The 18928-nt window shown below is 55.5% G+C and overlaps 2 protein-coding genes across 4 annotated transcripts in view; both read left to right on the top strand.

Moving 5' to 3' along the window:
• KCNAB2 (potassium voltage-gated channel subfamily A regulatory beta subunit 2) overlaps window positions 1-18928 on the top strand; it is a 289172-nt gene that overhangs the window by 66902 nt on the left and 203342 nt on the right. The gene's annotated exons all lie outside the window — the stretch shown is intronic.
• AJAP1 (adherens junctions associated protein 1) overlaps window positions 1-18928 on the top strand; it is a 74606-nt gene that overhangs the window by 46489 nt on the left and 9189 nt on the right. For all 3 annotated transcript variants that reach the window (XM_066982160.1, XM_066982162.1, XM_066982161.1), the window contains exons 3-5: window positions 11301-11388; window positions 13424-13666; window positions 14998-15128. In XM_066982160.1, the coding sequence (XP_066838261.1) occupies window positions 11301-11388; window positions 13424-13666; window positions 14998-15070 (404 nt within the window). In that variant the 3' untranslated portion in view covers window positions 15071-15128. The remainder of the gene's footprint in view (window positions 1-11300; window positions 11389-13423; window positions 13667-14997; window positions 15129-18928) is intronic.

The following is an 18928-nucleotide window of genomic DNA, read 5'->3' on the forward strand; positions in this document are numbered from 1 at the left end:
TGCGTGCAGCTCTGTTTGTGGTGGGTGTTATCGTGCAAGATTTTTTTTTTTTTTGTAGCAAGTAAACTGAAAATCAGGTGTGTTTATCCCTGTGCCACCTATGTCTGCTCAGCGCCTGGCAAGAGTGCTGATGGCAGTCAGATGGGGACTCAATATGTTCACCCATGCGTAGTTTATGCTTATGGTTTTCAAAAATGTGCTTCCTTTTTCGGGGGCTGTCATATTCATTTTACGATGGAGCATGTAAGGAGAGAAATAATTAAAATTCCATAGTGCTGCGAGAGGCAAAGGTTGTAACAGAGCTTTTGTCGCCGTGGCGGCGCGGTGCTGTCTGCAGGCTGCTGGCCTCCGCAGGAGCGAGGATCTGCTCTTCCGACTGGCTCAGCCAAAAAAAGAAAAGGAAAAGCGTGAATCAGGGGCTGTCGAAGTTTAAGCATGAATTGCACTCGCTGAGTTGTCTGAGGCCTTCCTTTCAGTATTATTAGAATAAAGCCGTCTTTAATTAAACCTTTAAGTGCTTTATAAGGCAGAAGACTTTATGTGCCGTCTGCTGCTCTTAATGGTTATTTGATGGCCGGTGCGCGGTGAATTTGGCATCGTACTCTGCACGCAGCGTGCTCGTAACGGAGCCGTGGTGGTGCCAGTGGGCACCTCCTGGTGCATGGCCGGGGTCGTGGGGTGGCGTGGGGCTGTGTGGGCATCCAGACCACCATCAGTGGTGCTGAGCTGGCGGCTGCCCCCAGCACCCCCTCCCTGCGCACTGGCTGGGAGCGCAGCGTGGATAAATGATGGTGCGGAGACGTGCGCCTCCCTGCCGGGAGGTGACCCTGCCTTCAAAAAAGAGGGTACGGGAGAGGGGGCGCTGGATGCGACGAGATAGCGTGTGCGAAAGGCTTCAAAGGAATTAATTAAAGATAAAATGCGTTTAAAAGAAAACCCTGGGCGGCTGGGAGGGAGCTGCCGCTTTGATCCGCCGTGCAAAGGCGTCGGGAGCCGCCGCGGGCTCGGCCCTGCAGGGGCAGTGACGGAGGGGCCGTGGCACGGGGCGTTCGCTGAGCAAGCACCCGCAGGTGGTGTGCCAGTGTCCCCTGGTCCTGGCCCTGCCCCGCCGTGCCACCGGCACCCCGGGTGGCTGGGCTCCTGCCCGGAGAGGCAGAGCAGGGGCCTCTGCTTTGCGTGCGGGAGGTGCCCGCGGCCGGGTGCCTCCCCGAGGAGGGGGCTGTTTGTCTGACCCCCAGATCTCACCATCTGCAGAAGAGGAGCCCGAGGCAGCACAGAACGGCTGAATATTTATCAGTTTGGGCTTGGTCTCTTTGGAGTCATTGCTCCCAAAGCTGTCCACAGCCATGGCAGGGGGCTCCAACCGGGCTGTGCAGAGCGGGCAGGGCAGGGACCTCGCCGCAGCCCCCACCCCTGCCGCCTGGCACTCCCACCAGCTCCGTCTGTTTGCCTGTGTGCAGTTAATGAGGTGCAGCCGAGCAGGCACAGGCTGACAAGCCTCAGGACGGAGCTGCAGAGCCAGCAAGGGCTGGGATGTGCTGTGGGAGGGCTGCGTCCCTGCCCCTCTCCTGGCCTTGCATTTGGGGCCACAAGCAGGATTATCAATTATCAATTCTGCAATTCTATCAATTCTATCAAGCTTTCAATTGAAATCTGTCCTCTAAACCTAAAATAGCTTCTGCCGAGCTGGAGACAAGGCCATGTTTTGTCAGGCAGCCCGTTCGCCGTACCTGCAGGAGGACTCGTCGGGGCCAGTGCCCAGTGGCGGGGCCGGGCAGTGCCCTGGAAAGAGAAAAATCAGGAAAATCCATCTCTTCCCCTGTTACCCCAGAGGCACAATGTGTGTCCCACCCAGCAGCGTGTGCAGGGTCCCCGTGTCCCCACCAGCCCGGGGTCTGTGTCCCCTCGCTGGCACAGCCGGGGACCCACGGTGCCGCACCGAGGGGCACTGGTGAGGCACAAGAGCCAGGGCTGGTGCTTGTCCTGGGAGGTTTCCAAAGGAGGCTTCTTAAGGCCACGCATCAGCTGCACAACAGCACGGTTTTCCTTAAGGGTGGAGGAACTGGGAGGTGAGGATGGCACCTGAAGGAAGACGCTCGCGTGGCTGCAAGCTGAGCCTTCTCTGACGAGGGAGAAGGGGCTGCTGTTTTCCCCGGGATTAGCAGATGTTGTGTGTGCTTGTGCGCCTTCACCCACGTGTGGCTAAATGAGCCAGAAATGCTCCTCTCCTGCTCTCAGAAATATTTATTGCTTGGTGATATTTGCTGTAACACCTGAGCAGATAAGTCCCAGTGTCTTTATCGTAAGCCTCTAGGATCTTCTTTCTTGGCACGAGTATTTCCAAGCAGCGGCAGGATATTCTTCTCCTTTCCACGGTCCAACTCAAAATACCAGGAGGTTTCCAGGAACCGTAGCTTTTCGTTGCTGAAGAGCCGCATTTTAACTCAGGGATTATTGGTGCTCCCTCGGCGGGGTTTCGGAGCTGATCAGGGTGGTTTTGCAGCGCTGGCCCCGCGGGGCTCCCCGGCAGGGCTGGGGGCGCAGCATCCCCGGGACAGCCCGGGCTCTGCTCTGCTCTGCGAGGGGCTGAGGTGTTAGCAGGAGCCGAGCCAAGGACATTGCCCAGCACACCGGGTCAGCCCGCTCGTTTATTGGAGATTATTTTTCTTAAAAGCTATTAAGCAGCACTGTGGGTAGAATTATGGCAAAATCACGCTGATCCCCCCTGGGAAAAGGCTATTTGTGGCTGCGATTGCTACGGAGCGGTCACGCCACTCTCCCCATTGAATTTTTCTATCTGAAGGCATTTTTACAGGCTAGATGAGACTTCTGGGGATCGGGAGCAGCACGCATCTTGAGAACGTTAATGCTGTAGCCCTATCACTTATGTCGCTGAGGTGAGAGGGACAAAGGCAGCAGCTCGGCTGTGCTGACCTGGGGGCGCATCCCCGCGTGGCACGCCGCGGTGTGTTTTCGGGTGGCTGGGGGAGCCGTAATGCCTCTTCAGCCAAGCCAGTTTTCCCCAAACTCTCCGTGATGGTCACGAGGGCTGGATGTCGGAGCCGTAAGGTTTTCTCAGAAGTGGAATAAGGGACCAGGTGCTACTGTGGGCTGTTGTGGAGCCCTGGGGACTCGGAGGCAGGACCTCACCGTGGGCAAGGATGCTGGGGGTGTGCGTGGAGATGTCCCCGGGCACGTGCTGGGTGGTCTCACCTGGCCCACTGCTATCCCCAGGGGTCTGGTGCCCAAACCTTGGCCGTCCTGGAGCGGGGGCCACATGCCTGCTGCCTCCTTTCTGCCGTGGCGTGGCTGCAGGCTCAGGCTTCTGGCCGGGCTCTGCCTGCTAGGACTCAGGCGAGGAACCAGGCCAAGCACCATCGATAGTTACCAAGCCAACAGTGAGAAATCCTCTGCTCTCTCGGTTATTTAAGGTAGCGGGTTCCAGGCTGCCGGTCAGGCTGGAGGATGCAGCGTGACCGACTGCCTGATGTGCTTCTGCTCCGAGCTGAATGCGGGCAGAGCAGCAGCAGGGCAACGACACGGGCTTTTTGGCTTCTGTGCAGGTTTTGATGCTTTCATGGTAACTCGCTGTGGAAATGACTTAGGAGGTTATTTTGGCTGGCGAATAATTCCCACAGGCACCGATTCCGTCTGCATTTTCATCGTTTCCCTCTTTTTAAGTTCTTCAGCTGCTCTCATGAGCCGGTTCCTTTTTTTTTTTGCTGCCGGCAGCCTGTTTCTGATGGTCTCTCCCTGACCGGAGGTGTTGCTCTGATTGATGAGCGAGAGGCGGCAGGGCCTGACCTCGTGTGTCTAATTGCGGGCTGCAATCAAGCTCTTCCCTCCCCAGCTCGCCCCCTGCCATTCACGCCGTGCCCTGTGCGCACCTCCGGCAGCCCCTCGGTGCCCCCCGCACCTCCCGTGCTCCCCCCGTGCCGACAGAGCCTGGGGCTCCTCAGGGATCCTGCCCCCGTCCAGCATCTCGACTGGAGTCACCCACGAGCTGCTGGGGGAAAGTGTGGGCTCGGGGTCGTAATTAGGGTTAGGGTGGGGAAAAAGAGCGAGCGGCGGAGCTCCGGGAGGCAATCATCGGGCATATGTGCAGGAAGGCACTTAGGTGCTTAATTGCAGCTCTCCTGGCTGAGATGTAGCAGGTAGTCGGAGCAGCTGTTGTTTTTCCACCGCGAACGGTAACTCAAGATTATACTCTGCAAAACGAAATGAAGCTGTTTCCTCTTTTTTAATTTCATGCAGCTTAGAGGCCTTGATGAGGGTCTTCAAAGAGCTGCAGCTCGTAGCTGTTTTTATTGGGAAAATGAAAAATATGGTCTCCCTAACCAGTGTTGTTGAAATAAAGGCCTTGGGGGATAGAGGTTCTCTTTGTTTTTAATTAAGAGCTTATATCTCCTGTTCGCTGCCATTGCACACTTCTGCAGTAGCGACACATTAGTCTCAAATGGATTTTCTCATGGAATTAATTCTGTTGATGCAGAGCTGTCCAGGAGCTGTTTCAAAAGGTGGACAGAAAGGCCAAAATTCAGCACTTTCATCTTGGTAGCAAATATATGGTCTTTAACATACAAAAAAAAGTGTCCTAGCATCTGCTTTCTTTGAGAAGATTGGATTTTTTTCCCTTGATTTTGGGAACTCAAAATCCCATTTTACAGTTTGATGCATGTCTCCTGTCCGTGCATCTGAACAGATGAATCCGTCAGCTGCTGCCCGTGTGGGTGCTGGAGTTGGGTTTCCACAAGTTTGTGTGTTATTCTCCAAAACAAGGAACCGAACACCGAGATTTCTCCTAAAGACCAGGGCGCTCCGGGTGCCAGATCTGAGCAGCTGAGGCTGGGGCAGCTCCGTGGTGGGGCAGCCGTAGCTGTGAGTCGGGAAGCGGGCTGCACGGGCAGAGTGCTGGATCGGGACCTGGAAATGCCAGCCTGGTGCTTTGGGAGTGAGAAGTCCCAGGTGAGAGCAGTGCTCAGCAGGGCGATGTGCAAATGGAAAATCCCAGGCATATTTCAACATTTCCAAGGGTTCAAAGAGCGCCTTTGAAGAGCTTTCCCTCCTGGCATGCGACACATTAAATTCTGCTGCACTAGCAGAAGCACAGGGGTTTGGACACACTTTCAATTCCATTAAATACTTCTCCTGTAATTACCCTCGAGTTAAATGGTCACTGCGTCAAATTTACTAGTAAAAGCCTTGTAACAGTGAAGTGCTTGCAGTCCCCGTGCCGGGAGGAGGTCTCTGCGCTCCGTGCAGCTGCAGCCGGCTGCACCTGAGCGGCGGCGCCGTGCCGGGACCCAGCAAAAACCTGGCTGCTGCTCCGGGTATCAGCGTGTCATTAAATGACCACCTGCTTCTGTAATGAGGTGATGTCAGCCCTGTGTGGTTTAAAACGTTTTCAGCCTTACTGTTGCCAGGGAGAGGGGACTTCAGCGGGGCTGAGCTGGGTGCTGGCAGCGCCCACCCAACGCTCACCTCTGCGCGCTGGGAGCCCGCGGTCACCAGATGCTCCATGAATGTGCCAGAAGTTCACACTCCCCTAGGAAAAGTGATGCCAGAGCCAAGCACCTCCGGGATTACTTGAGGCAGAAGAAGAAAAAAACAGGAAAGAGAAGGTGAACGGGGCCCAGCGACCTCCTTGCATCAATTAGAGCAGAACCACTCATCCCCAAGCACCTCTCCCTCAGCAGGCAGCCTCCCGCCTGTCCACCCCTGTGTCTGCAGAGCTCTCCGGTGATGTTCCTCCTGCCTGTCACCCCTTGTGTCTGCAGAGCTCTCCGGTGATGCTCCTCCAGGAGCAGAGGCACCAGCCCGGGGAGGTTGGACGCTGCCTGTCGGAGCTGTCATTCCTGGCACGCTGAGCGCAGGGGACGTGTCCGCAGCGCTGCGCTCCGTCCTCGGGGAGAGGAACCCGGGCGGCAGAGCGGCTGCAGAGCAGGAGAAACACCGAGATGGTGAGGTGGGCACCGAGTCCCCGAGCCTGGCACATACCGGCCTGGAAACGAGGCATGAGGCACTCTCCAGGCTTTCCGTGTCCACACCTCTGGTTCCTGGTGCGAACGAAGCTCCTCTCCATGCCATTTGTTTGTGCCAGCTGCCGAGGCTGCCCGTCGGCACGGCCCCAGCCCCACGTCCTGCTGCTGAGCCTCCGGCTCGGCCAGAAATCTCCTTGCAGGGGGAGCAGCAGTGGGGGAGCTGTGGGTTTGCCTGGCTTTCCTCAGGAAAATTTGGTTTTTTCTCTCGTTTTTTATTGGTTGTAAAGGAGGAACAGAAAAATCCTGGAAAAAAATGGGAGGATTTTTAGTAAGAAATTAAAAAAAAATCTGAGCAATTCAGCATGCAAATGTATTTTGTGTTGAAACAAAGTGTGGAAGCATGATGGTGAAGGAGGAGACAGTTTTCCATTGAGGAGAAGCGGCCTCAGCAGGCTCTGGACATGGGACGCACGTCCTCGTGCACACGGGTGCTGGTCCTGGGACCTGCCCGGCCCTGGGCAAAGCTCTCCGACCCCAAAGCCCCTGTTGGGGATGTCCCCGGGCATTTCTAGGCGCTTGGAGGAAGGAAGCAGAGCAGTGCATGAGGAGCAAAGGGTGGCACATGCAGCAGCGTCCTGCCGTCCCCCGCTGCTGCTGGGGCTTTGCCCGCAGAGATGCGAAGTGACGGGTTTTGCTGAGGGACCCAGCGAGTGAAGGCGCCTGTGTAAAGAAATCGGGATGATATTCCTCCAGAAGAAAACAAAGCAGAGTGAGGCAGCTCGTGGCTCCTGGCTGCGCAGATCCGCACTGACGCGGGGAAGGATTCTGCCTTGCTGCTGCTGCCCGTGGGATCAGCAGCAGCGGGACCGAGCAGCCCAGCCAGAGCCACGCGGCAGGGGGAGCAAATAAATCTGCCCCCTCCCGGCATTGCTGCTTCCAGCTCGGTCCCACCGCTGCCGCAGCAGCTCCGGGCCTTGGGGGCCCAGTCCTTGAGCTGAGTTATGCGCTCAGGGCTGCGCACATCAGGGGCTGCCAGCGCTGAAGGCGGAAGGGTAATTTTGCTTTATGAACTATTGATTTTATTCTCCAGGTCCCTTTCCTCCAGACAGATCGGGTTCCTACGGCTGTATTTAAAATAATGCTCTGCTCTTCGTAGCCTTCTCTCTCTGTCATCTTGCCGCACTCCCTCAGGTGCTGTCCCTTACGGGATGTTCCCGCATCCCAGAATGCCCCATCCGTTAACACCTTATCTTGCAGATTGGATAGTCTTGATCGATTTTGCTTTGTGCAGTTCTATATATTTCTTTGAAGGCCCGGAGGAAAGGATTTGATATATTTGCTAAGTAAGAACAGAGACAAATTAGTCCTTATTCTAGTGGGTATTGCTGTAGGGCTTCCCAAGAAATCATCTCAGTTACCTGTCAGGTCCCGTCCCCAGTTTCTAGCGCTGCTGTGGTTAACACGCTTGGGAAAAACATTTCCCATCCCCTTGAAATCCTCCTAGACTTCGGTGCAGAATTAATATGCAATGCAAAGGAACTATACTAGTACATATGGCAACTTATGTATGTGCCGGAGTCTAAAATTATCCAGCTCTTCTTAAAATCCATGTGTCCTGCTCAGAAGAGATGCCATCCTTCCCAGAGCTCTGCCACCTGCAATCTGTTCTGCCTGCGTGTTTCGGGTTATGTAAGCGGAGCTTTAATTGCATCGTGGGCTCTCCCGCGCCCCTGCCGCCTCTTCCTCAGCTCCCGTCTCTGCGAAGGTCTGCTTTCCGAGGCTGCTTGTTTTCAAAGGAATCGGGCACTGGGCTGGGTTTACTTTATTTTTAGAGCCTTTCCTTTTATCTTTCCCGGCGGTGTCCCACTGGGAGCTGCTCCAAGACCGCTGCGAGCGGTGCGGCTGGCGGTTGTGCCGCCGCTGCCGGGCTCGCCGCTGCTCCTGACCTCGGCACGCGCGGGGCACTGGCGCAGCACAGCGCCGGGGCAGGCTGGCTGCGGGAAGCACGGCTGTCCCCGCACCCCTCGGGACACCTCTCCCGTCCAGCAGCGGGATGGGGGATGCTTGGCCGCATGGTGGGTGCGCACCCTCCGCTTCCCGCGACCCTCGCTTTTGTTTCGGCAGCTGCCGCTGCCAAGTGTTCTCCAGAGGAACCTTGTCACAGTTTGTTTGAACCAATTGAAGTGTAATTGGGAGTAAATGAAGGAAATGGGTCATTTGCAAAATAGGTGCTTGAGTTGAGGGAGAAAAATAACCCTGACTCATCCCTCCTGCTCCGTCTCCGCCAGGACGCTGGCAGGCAGCCACCCGCTGCGTCCCCGGGGAGGGAGCACAGTGCAGCTCGCGGGGCGGGGGGCAGAGGAAGACCCCGAAGTACGTGTTTTTCCCAATATTCTGCCTCTCCCTGCGTTTTGGTGAGCCATTGCTGGGGGTTCTGCCTGCTCAGGGGAGTGAGTCAGCTAGGATTTCTGCTTGTTGCTCAGGCTCCTCTCCCAAACTCCCCCACGTCGTATCCTCTGGCAAAGCAGAGTGTGAGCACCAGAAGATGCTGTGTACGACTCCTTCCAGAAACACTTCTGTTGTATTTGGAGGGATTTTTATTGTTCTGCTCTTGCTTTTACTGTTCTTTACGCCAGCAGCTCTTAGCTCATGGCTGAAATCCTGGCACCTGGTGTTTCTGCCGCTGGCAAGGAGAGCCGACCCCTGAGGGATGCAAAAGGTCCCCCCCAAATCCCGGTGCCGCAGCTGTGAGGGACACGACGCGGGCACGAGGAGCCCAGGGCACCCCTGTGCTGGTGAACCCCTCTGTCTGAAGGATGCCCTTCTGTCTCCGCTTCAGGTCTGTCCCCCAGTCAGGGGCACGGGTGACACAATCACTTTGTATTGTGCATCATCAGACAACAGCAACCAGAACAGCTTGAGGTGCAGAAGCCACCACATTGTGTCTGTCTGCGGGACCTGACCTCATTGCCAACTGCCACAACACAGCTATCACAAGGGAAAAGGCAAGGATTGATTTATAATGCGCCGATCCACCCTTCTCTGGACTTTATTCCACTTATAATTTCATTGCTGTCTCAGGGGAGCACAAAGGAGTGCCCAGTGCGTTGGAATAACTGCACCTGACCACGGGACCAGTGCATCCCTGGCATCCTGAACCCCTGGGGACAAAACCTGTGTGCTTGCCAAAGGGGAATGACTGTGGGGCAGCAGGAGCAGGGTGCCCAGGTGCCTTGCATGAACATGGCGAGGGGCAGGCTGGGCCTGCATGGATTCAGGCCAGCTGGAAGGCAGCTGGAGTGGATTGGGGGCCTTATTTGAAGCCCTGAAGGCTCCTGTGCTGCTTTTGGCCTTTGGCAGCTGGCTTGCAGGATGGAGGGAGGGCTCGGGGTTTGCTTGTGCAGCCTGCAGGGCAGGGCTGCTGCTTGCAGTTGGTGTTAGATGTACTAACACGAGTCCTAGGGCAGAAAGACAACACTTTGTGCCCATCTGGACCCAGGAGCCTCTTTCCTGCTGGGCTGCAGCAGTGGATAGGTTTCCTATCAAAGAAGAGCCTTGCTCACGAGCAGCATTTGGAGGAAATTTGGGGTTGCCTTGAAGCACTTTGCTTTCAGAGCAAGGAGCTCTGGCTCTGCCGTCCACAGGGCTCTCTGGGGAGGTGAGTGCTCTGCCTGTGCCATGGGCTGCGGCTTCAGCTGTGCTCCTGGCACTGCTGTGCCGTGGGAAGGAGGGACCTCGCTGCGAGCCATCGCTGGCACCGGCTGCTTGGTGAATCAGGCTGGCCAAAGGTGACCTTGGTTTTATTGTATTAAACTGTGAAGGCTCATATCTCTGCGCGTTTGATTTGCGCTTGGGATGCATCCTGGCAGGGAGAGTCTGCAGCTCCCTGAAAAGGTGTCGCTCCTGGCTGGCGTGTCTGTCCTGTGTGGCCGTCGGGCTGGCGGGGGTCCCCTGCCCCCGGGCTTTGGGGAATCAGCAGTTCTCCAGCGCTGTGTGGGCTGAGGAGGCTTTGGGCACCAGCGTGCTCCTGGGAGGTGGCAGCTCTGCCCTGGGAGCCAGGCTGCGCTCGAGCGGCTTCTCTCCGCTGACAGGTCTTGTTGGCAGCGCAGGGGCATCAGCGGGGACGTGAAACCCCTGGTATGTGGGCGAGCAGGGGGAAGACAAGAAAACAAATCTGATGGGAGCCCAAACTGTTACCCTGTGCGAGAAGGCAGCAGAGCAGCACCCAGATGTGGTGCAGATGGCTGCCGCTGCTGGAAGTGCAGCGCTGAGCTGGCTCTGGAGGGCTGCTGCCCTGGCTGGCCACGGTGCCACTGCCTCCTCGCACCCTCCTGGCACGATGCTGGCGGGGCTGGGTACATTGGGGCAGCTCCACGAGCTTTCCCTGGCTCCACCAGCTTCACCTGCAGGCAGCTAGCTGGGGCTTGTCCTGCTCTTGCATGGGAAGAAGCAATTTTCTTGCCACGCACACCCACACGAGCCAGGAACGCTACGTATGTATTGTACGGATACATATCTATATCTATATATAGACATAAATATATAAAACTGCTCATTTTCCTGTCATGCTAACATTTATTTATTTATTAAAAACATCATCCATCAGGAGCTGCAACATCTGTTTGTGAAAAATAGCACATCCTTGGGCTGCAGCCAGGAAAATCATTTCATTACGAAATTGCAACTGTAAAGCAGCACAAAACCACAAACATACTGTACATTGAGATGCTTTTGTTTCCAAACTGCTCATTAGGAATGATACACGAGCCAAAATTATACCCTGTGTAAGGTGAATTAGGAGAAAATGAGCCCATCCGACCTTCTTAAGTGAGCAGCAGTTAGTACTGTAATTATTATCTCTGGTTAATCCTGCACCCACTGCAAGGCTGCGCTCAAGTTTGCCGTTCCATCCCAGAGGGTATGCGTCTTTACATTTCTTCCGTTCTTCGTGCCTAATTCATGCTGACAAGGAACATACTTGAGAGGATAGAAAAGGAGAAGCCCGGTTTAAAGATTATTTTATGTAATGCGGGAGGGAGAATTGCGCTGCGCTGCCTGCGGGCTGCTCACCAGCCCCGTGCTGGGGAAGGGCTTTGGGAGGAGGAGGGCAGGGGGTGCGATGGGGCTCCCTGGGGCTCGTGGGAGCATCCCGGAGGTGTGCACACAAGAGGAGCTTTCGTTTCCTCCTGCTGGAGCTGGGGGGACTGGGCCGGGCTGGGCACATCTCATGAGGCTGTGGGCTCTGCTCAGTGTTACCCTTTGGCCACTGGGTTCCCATCTCCGCTCTCTTTGATGCTTTTTTTTTTTTTTTCTTTGCAGGTCTGGCGGTCCATCAGATAATCACTATTACAGTGTCCCTCATCATGGTCATAGCTGCTCTGATAACAACTCTTGTCTTAAAAAACTGGTAAGGCCTCTCGGTGGTGGGCTCGGACGGGGTGGTGCTGCTGGGGCAGGCGGGGGGCGAGGGCTGCAGCACCGGGCGCCTTCCGTGATGGGAGCACACAACGGGCGAGACGGGCTGTGAAAGGCATCTCAGGAGAAAGTGGTTTTTACATGGAAACTGCCCCAAGGGTCCCCCTCCGCTCCCTGCGCCCCAGCTGGCTTTGGGTGAACGCTGCACTTCTTTCTCCAAGCCTGTGGTCTGACATGAGCAGGTGGTGAGGATCGGGGGGCCTGAATTCACACGGGGGCACTTGCGTGCCGCTGCTTGCTGACTGACTGGTGCCAGATCCCTGCAGTGATGTCATCTGGTGACGTCAAATCCCTGCCTTCTACGGCAGCGGGCGGTGAGGCCTGTCCTGCGCCCCGGTGCGCCCGCGTGGCTCCGCAGGCCGCGGTTCTGCTCTCCGGCCTCTCCTGCAGCTCCGGGGCTGAAATGCTTCATCCCAGTGCCTTGGATGGTGCCAGATCTAAGTGTGCCCATCCCCTGGAGTGCTCGTGTGCTCCTCTAGCTTAATTTGCTCTCATTTATTCTCTTAACGTGGCTGCGCGTCTGGTAAAATAGGTTAGCTTTTCGCTTCAGGCACTCGTGGCTTTACCTATTTTCCCAGAGAAACTGGCCTACTTTGAGGTCAGTGTTGCTGGGTGTAATACAGCTGGTGCACCTCTGGGACCACGAGGATTGCTGCGGCATGGTGCTGCTGGCCCAGGCAGTGCTGGGGTCTCTGCCTCTGGGTTTCTCCCACCACCGCTGCCCCCAGCCCCGCTGCGGTGTGCCCCCCGCTGCCCACGTGAGCCTGGTGCTCCCTGCAGGCACCGCGGGAAATCGGTCCCTGATCCTGGAAGTAAATTAGAAAAACGGGTTGATTAAAAGCTTGCTTGCTTACTGGGACTGAGAGGCAAGGCTGTTTGAAGTGCCACAGAGCAAAAAGGGCCGGTGCCAGGTGCTGCCAGGCAGTCCCGGGGAGCTCTTTGTGTGCCCGGGTACCGTGGCTCTGGCAGGCCACAGCTCAGCGGGACAGCTCGAGCAACTGAACGCTGAAGCCGAAAAGGAGAGGGGAAGAAGGGTGATTGGTGTGGGTGAAGAGCAGAATTTGTTTACAGTGAGTGAATTGGGCACCTGCTGGGGAATGCATGCAGGCAAGCTCAGCCCGCAGGGAGCTGTGGCACTGGCAGCAAACCGGCACCCCATGAGCTCAGCTCTGGCATTTCCCGGCGCGAGCTTGGCTCCCTCGTGCAGGTCGGGCTCCCCGTGTGCGAGAGGCAGAGCAGCGAGGGCTGGGGAGCAGCACGCTGCGAGCTGCTTCAGGGGCTGGCTGGCAGGGCTGACCCAGATCGCCCGCTCAGTCACCGGCACCAAGTGGGACACCGTCTGCGCCTCCCGCTGGGTGCTGCGTGCCCCCCTTGGGCAGGGCGGGTGGGTGCCGGCTGTGTGCAGGGCGTGTGCTTTGGGTGCTGCTGCTCCTGCAGCAAATGTGCCAGGAACACCTCATGTGTGAGCAGTTCCACCCGCTCTCCCCCGGGCTTTTGGCCCCCGCTAGCCGTTGGGCCACCAGCTGTGCCCAGGGTGCTCACCCAGCCCTGCTGGGGAAGAATAGCACTGGTGTCAGACGCGTTTCTGGAGTTATTTGTCCCAATAATTAAAGCCTTTTGATGCCTCCCAAATAGAAGGGGTTTAACTTCATTGTTCTCATCTGCTTTTTTTTTTTTTTTTTTTCGTTTAAAATAAGGCTTTCATTTCCCGCAGATATAAACGTGTGACTTGCTAAGTAATTTTTCTGGTAGTTAAAACCTTATATTTAAAATTTAAATTTGATCGTTAAAAAAAAAAATAAATAAAGCAAAATGACTGCTTGATTGTGGCTGATCTTTCCAAAGTGCCTGAATTGTAATCCAATATTGAGTGATGTATAATTAATGGTCGATAACGCGAGTTCTTCTTTCAAGCGTCAGCGCCGTGTTTTGTGTCGTGTTTCTGTTCCTCTCCTTCACCGCCCCAGCTGCGCGCAGAGCGGGACCACGCGGCGCAACAGCCACCAACGCAAAATCAATCAGCAGGAGGAGAGCTGCCAGAACCTGACCGACTTCACCCCCGCCCGCGTGCCCAGCAGCCTGGACATATTCACAGCCTACAACGAAACGCTGCAGTGCTCCCACGAGTGTGTCAGGACGCCGGTGCCCGTGTACACGGAGGAGGCATTACACTCACCCGGAGATTACAAAGCGACGTACAATGGAAACAGGTGAGGCGATGCCCGTCGTGTTCCCGTGTACCTCCGGCACTGGGGTCCCTGTGCTCGGGTGGGGAAGGCTGCCCCGGTCCTGTTCAGCTCCTGCTCCCCTGCACGAGGACAAGCAGGCGTCTCCTGCCGTGCCCTGTCCTTGTGGTGTCAGCTGCCCTCACCCTGAGCACCTCTCATCCAGCCCTGACAGCATTCAGCACCGCACGTTTTTCAGTTCCCTGCCTCCGCCTCTGGCAAGTAAATGTTCCTCAGATCCATCTCGCGGAATTTGTGCTGTCTTCTAAGTGGCACCTAAAGAGCTGCTCGGTTGTGAATGAGCGGTGTGATTAATGAAGGAGCAGGCTGCGAGAACCAAATGAACCATTTGTCTGGCACGAAATAATGATACGTTAACAAGGGGGCATAATGGGAGCTGACAGCGAGGTGCGAGACCGGCGAGCCGTGGCTCTGCGTGCCCCTTGCTGCAGGAGGGAGGACCGGGGGGACCCTTCCCTGTGGCTGGGCTCGCTCCGCTGCAGCAGTGCCCTTGGCTGCTCCGCGTGGTGCCCGCGTGTCTGCTGGCAAACCCAGAGAGAACCGGGAGAGCCTTGCAAGGAGGAGATGAGCAACCGGTGCTTTGGCCCCACAGCCTGCGTGCGCTGTGGCTGGGCTGCTGCCCACAGCCGGGGTCCCGCTGCATGAGGGACACAAGCCTGGAAGGCAGCAACTTACCAGGCACCCTTCTGACCATCGTCTGCGTGGACGTGGGGTTTGCTCCTCTGCGTATTGGCGGTGTCTCCTCTGATGTTGGAAGGCAAAGAATGTGCCTGATTTTCAAACCATTTCGTTGAACCTGTGTGTGTGTGAATGGGTGGTGGGGTCACGGTGCTCTGCTTCCCCCCCCATCTGCGTGGTGCTGGGGAGGGTTCGTTACTTATCTGCCTCAAGGCGATGCTTTCTGGGTGGTTTTATTGGCCTGGGCGCGCTCCCCGCAGCCCCATGGAGGTGATGCACGGCACCGCCCGTGGTGCAGGCATCGCTGCCACCTGGGGGAACTGGGGCTGCCCCCGTAGGGATGGCCCTGCTGTGGCCTGGGTGGGTGGCATGTCCCCAGGCCAGCTGGCTGCGCTACAAGGTGCTTGTTCACAGGGGAAAACATGACATTGCAGGCCATCCTTTTCTGCTTCTTCCTCTGCTTTGCACCGCCCTGGTTTCCAAGGCCAATAAGCCCCCTGAAAGCATTGCTCCAGAGGTTTGTTCTTCCTCTGAAAAGCTGATTTGTGCAGCAGGCCTCCGCGGCTTGCTCGTGTTGCGCACCAGCACGCGCAAGCCCATTTTTCTGCTTGCTGCAGACCCTCGTCTTCTGATCGGCATCTTATTCCTGTGGCCTTTGTGTCTGAGAAATGGTTTGAAATCTCCTGCTGACTGGCCGAAGCCTGTTTTACTTCCCGGGGCAGGGCAGACGCCGTGTGGCTGTTTCCTGGTAGGTACCGCTCCGAGCAGCCCCCGCGCGGTGCCTTCGGTAAAGGTCTCCCTTGGGAAGCTGTGTCCCGAACGGCTTTCCCCTGGGGGAAACGGCCCCAAGCTGGGAGTCGGGAGCTGAGGTGGATGTGGGCTGCAGAGAGAGGGACCCCTGCCCCCCAAGGGTCAGGCTCCAACGTCAGCCTCAGCTGTTGATGCCAGCCCGCCCCCGTGCCCTCGGTGGCTCCCAGCAAGTGATGGTAATTCCAGTGCTGCGAGGTGGCCTGATTTGTAATTAACCTGGCGTTGCGTGATGGGCAGTCTGCGTTGTTCAAGGGTCGCACAACCTGTGTGCATGCCCCGTCAGGGCACTGAAGCTCATCTGACCTGCAAAAACCACTCCAGCAGATTTTTTTTTTGTTTTGTTGTTTGCTTTGTTTTTTTTTTTAGTTAGCTTGGGCTGTTTTCACCTCCTTGTTCTGGTGAAGGTGGCGCCGCTGACAGCGGCAGAGGGAAAAGCAATTAGGCTTAACCGTGCCCCATGGGATGGGGGCCGGGGGGCAGCCGTGCCAGCTCGAGCCACGCGCTCGGGTACATTAACTGGTCTGTCCCAAGTCCCCGCTGTAATGAATCACATATTCCGTGTAAATGAAATTTCCAGTCTTCTCCGGCTGGAGCTTACTCGGAATAGCCTGTTTAACATTACGCTCAGCTACTGAACACAGAGATATAATTAGATTAGAATGAAAGGGAATAAAAAGTTAATGGTCTCTGCTGTGCTCGTGGCTGTGTCTGGGCAGCCCAGGTGAGGTGCGCACCTGGCTGGGCAGCAGGCAGGGGCTGGGCATGGAGGGAGCCTTCTGGGGGGAGCCCAGAGAGCTTTTCCTCTTCAATTAAAACGGGCTCTTACTCCCCATCTATCAATGATCTCTTGTTATTTCTCTGGTTCTGTGTGGCCACTGTCTAGGGGAGAAAAAGTGTAAAGGTACCTGGCCTGAGAGCTTGTGTTGGTGAGCAAGGATCGGCTGCAGGACACGTTTGGGATAGGTTCTGCACTGTCTTACGTGCAGACACACACTTAGAAAGCAAACAGCAGTAGCCTACTATACCTTTACACCCTAAGCTTTGTAGATTGTGAAGTCTGTCCCTTGCCTTAAAACGCTTTACAAAAAAGCAAAACAAAACCCAACCCAGTCACACTTAAATGTCCTCAACAGCTTCTGGTGCCTGAAGGAGAGCGACTCGCTCTGATGTTGCCCACTGTACAAACCAGGCAATCCCCACCACTGGTTTTCAAGGTCCTGTGTAATTCTGTGCCAGAGAATGAGTCCTCATTCATTTCAATAGATTTCTTTAAATAGTCTAAAGCCGGCCCATTATTAAATCCTTGAAATTCTCATTGACCTGTTTTCATGGAATCCATGAAACACGTATTGATGCGCTCTGGAAAAATCTATCCATATTTTACCTGGATCATTAGCTCTGTAATAATGCTCCAATTATTTATAAAGTTCTGTTTGGTTTCAATTATAATTAACAAAATGAAATTAGTCCAAAAACCCTTCTCTGCATGCGCACACCTGTGCGCACACCCCTACGCAGATGTGTGGGTGCACCAGGACAGCTCCATGTCCCAGCGTGTGCGTGCACCTCCTGCCCGGGACGTGTCATAGACCAGGATTTCTTGTTTCCCATGTCACTGTGTAAGGTAACATCTGAGAGCAGATGGCGTAGCTGCCGGTGGTGAGGAAGCTCGGCGTGTAGGTTGTCCCCTGTTGTGGTCTCGCTGTACTGACACCGGGTGGGCACTGCCACGGGCAGGGATTGCTGGGGGCGCCTTAACAGCTCTCGTTCCTGGAGCGGAGGGTGCTGGAAAAGGTGCTTGGCAGCTCTCGGCTGCTTCAGGCTGCACTCCTCTGGAGGTGGGAACGTTTTCCTGGCTGGCTTTACAAAGCAAGCCAGCAAAGCCGCCTGCAGGTGACTGATTTTAACCGGATGCACCTCGGCAGAGGTGGAAGGCTGCAGGTTGGTCACAGCTTTCTGTTTCCCACCCATTCCTTGCGGTGTTTGCAGGGGATGGAGGGCCACGAGGCAGCCCCTGAGCAGGGCACCATGCAGCCCATGGGGTATAGAAACCACACCAGCCTTGGTGCTGGAAAAGTCTTCCCTTGGAAAGGCTCAGAGTACTTTACAAGTATTAATTGATGGCACTTCACAGCTCTTAGCTCTCTAATAAGCAAATTAGTACTACCAAACGTGTAGATTCAGAGCTTGAGGCACAAGACAGATTACGTGGCCAGGGACAAGGATGGCAGGAGCTGAGAGAACACACAGAAATTTTAAATAGATGAGCACCGGGAGGCTGGTTTGAGTTTAACATAGACTTTACAGGTACACTCCGTCGGCAGTCGCTCAGCACTGAGCGCCGTGCTGCCGAGGTGCCCGCTTGGTCTCTGCAGGGTCAGGCTGCGAGGGGCGGCACCGTGCAATGGGCTCCAGCTCAGAGAGCTGCAGGTAGCACGGGGATTTTGTAAGGAAACCTGGCAGCACACGTCTGGTTACATCGCAAGCAGATGTTGATTTTATTTCCTTAGGTCAAGTTCATCCCCTGCCAATATGAGCTGTTCTCAGGGCTTACGTGACACCGGAGTGGTCCCTGCCACCACGGTGGCCCTCTGAAGAGCAGAGTTCCTCCCGCGGTGAACAGCTGCTGGAGTTTTCCAGCAGACTTCATCTGCCTGCCGTCAACCCCCTCCGGAGCACTCGCTCGTAGATGAATGTCACACCTATGCAGAAGGCAGCGCATCAACTGTTTCCGCAGCTGAAGCGGGGGGCTTTGCCCGTTCCCAGCAGCAGTGGCGTGGCCCAAGGCTGTTTTCTGAGAACAGTGAAGTGGTCAATTAAAGCATTTGTGCCAGGCAGCTGAGTGAAGAGTTAGGAACGTAGAGGCAGAAGCAGCAGAAACGCCTGTGCCCTCACCAGGCCGGGTGCCCGTGGAGATGCGGAGGCAGGAGCAGCCCCTACGGCGCAGCCCGATGCTGTCCCCGAAGCCTCTCGGGGCTGCGGGCAGCCCGGGGTGACTCCTGGCGCTTGGAATCCAGGGGCAAAGGTTTTGCAGACCCAAAGGAAAAGGGTGGCGGAGGTGGCTGAGGAGCTCAGCCCTGGCCTTTGCCAGGGGGCACTGCACAAGCCCCCTCCAGCCGTGGGGTCCCGGGACACTCGTGGGCTCTGGACTTCGGCTGGGAACCGCAGCAGCGGAGCTGCTTCGGTTGGATTTTGCTCTGGCCTGGGCTTTCTGAAATCAAGTTTGGTATTTCGCATTATTCTTGTCCTTAATCCCACTCTCTTTGACTGAAAAACCCCATGGAATGAGATTATACAAAAATCTGTAAGGTTGATCAAGCGCTGACCTACTTTGCACAAAGAGGCTATTTTGAATACAATATAAATTTTACATCCTGCAATGCATGCATTAAATAGTATTCATTCAACACCGCGTACATGTTCAGCATCAGTATTAGAGAAATGGTCCTGTGAGATTTTGAAATGTTACTGGTATTATAACATTGATCTGACCCTAGCTTTTTCACAAAACAGTTAAAATTTACAGTATTGTATGGTAATTCTGAGCTTTGAACATGGCAAGCAGCTGCTGCGATGTCCTCATTCTGCCTAACAACAGCAAATGGTTTGTATTAACATTAACAGATAATGAGTCATCATAAAAAATCCAGGCTTGTCTTCTGAGAAATAACAGCATTCCCAGCACAGCCCTGGTACAAGAGATTAAGGATTCTGTAAAATCTGCCTAGCTAATTAGTT

Source organism: Anser cygnoides, chromosome 23 (genome assembly GCF_040182565.1).
Source record: "Anser cygnoides isolate HZ-2024a breed goose chromosome 23, Taihu_goose_T2T_genome, whole genome shotgun sequence".
NCBI classification, from domain to species: Eukaryota; Metazoa; Chordata; class Aves; order Anseriformes; family Anatidae; genus Anser; species Anser cygnoides.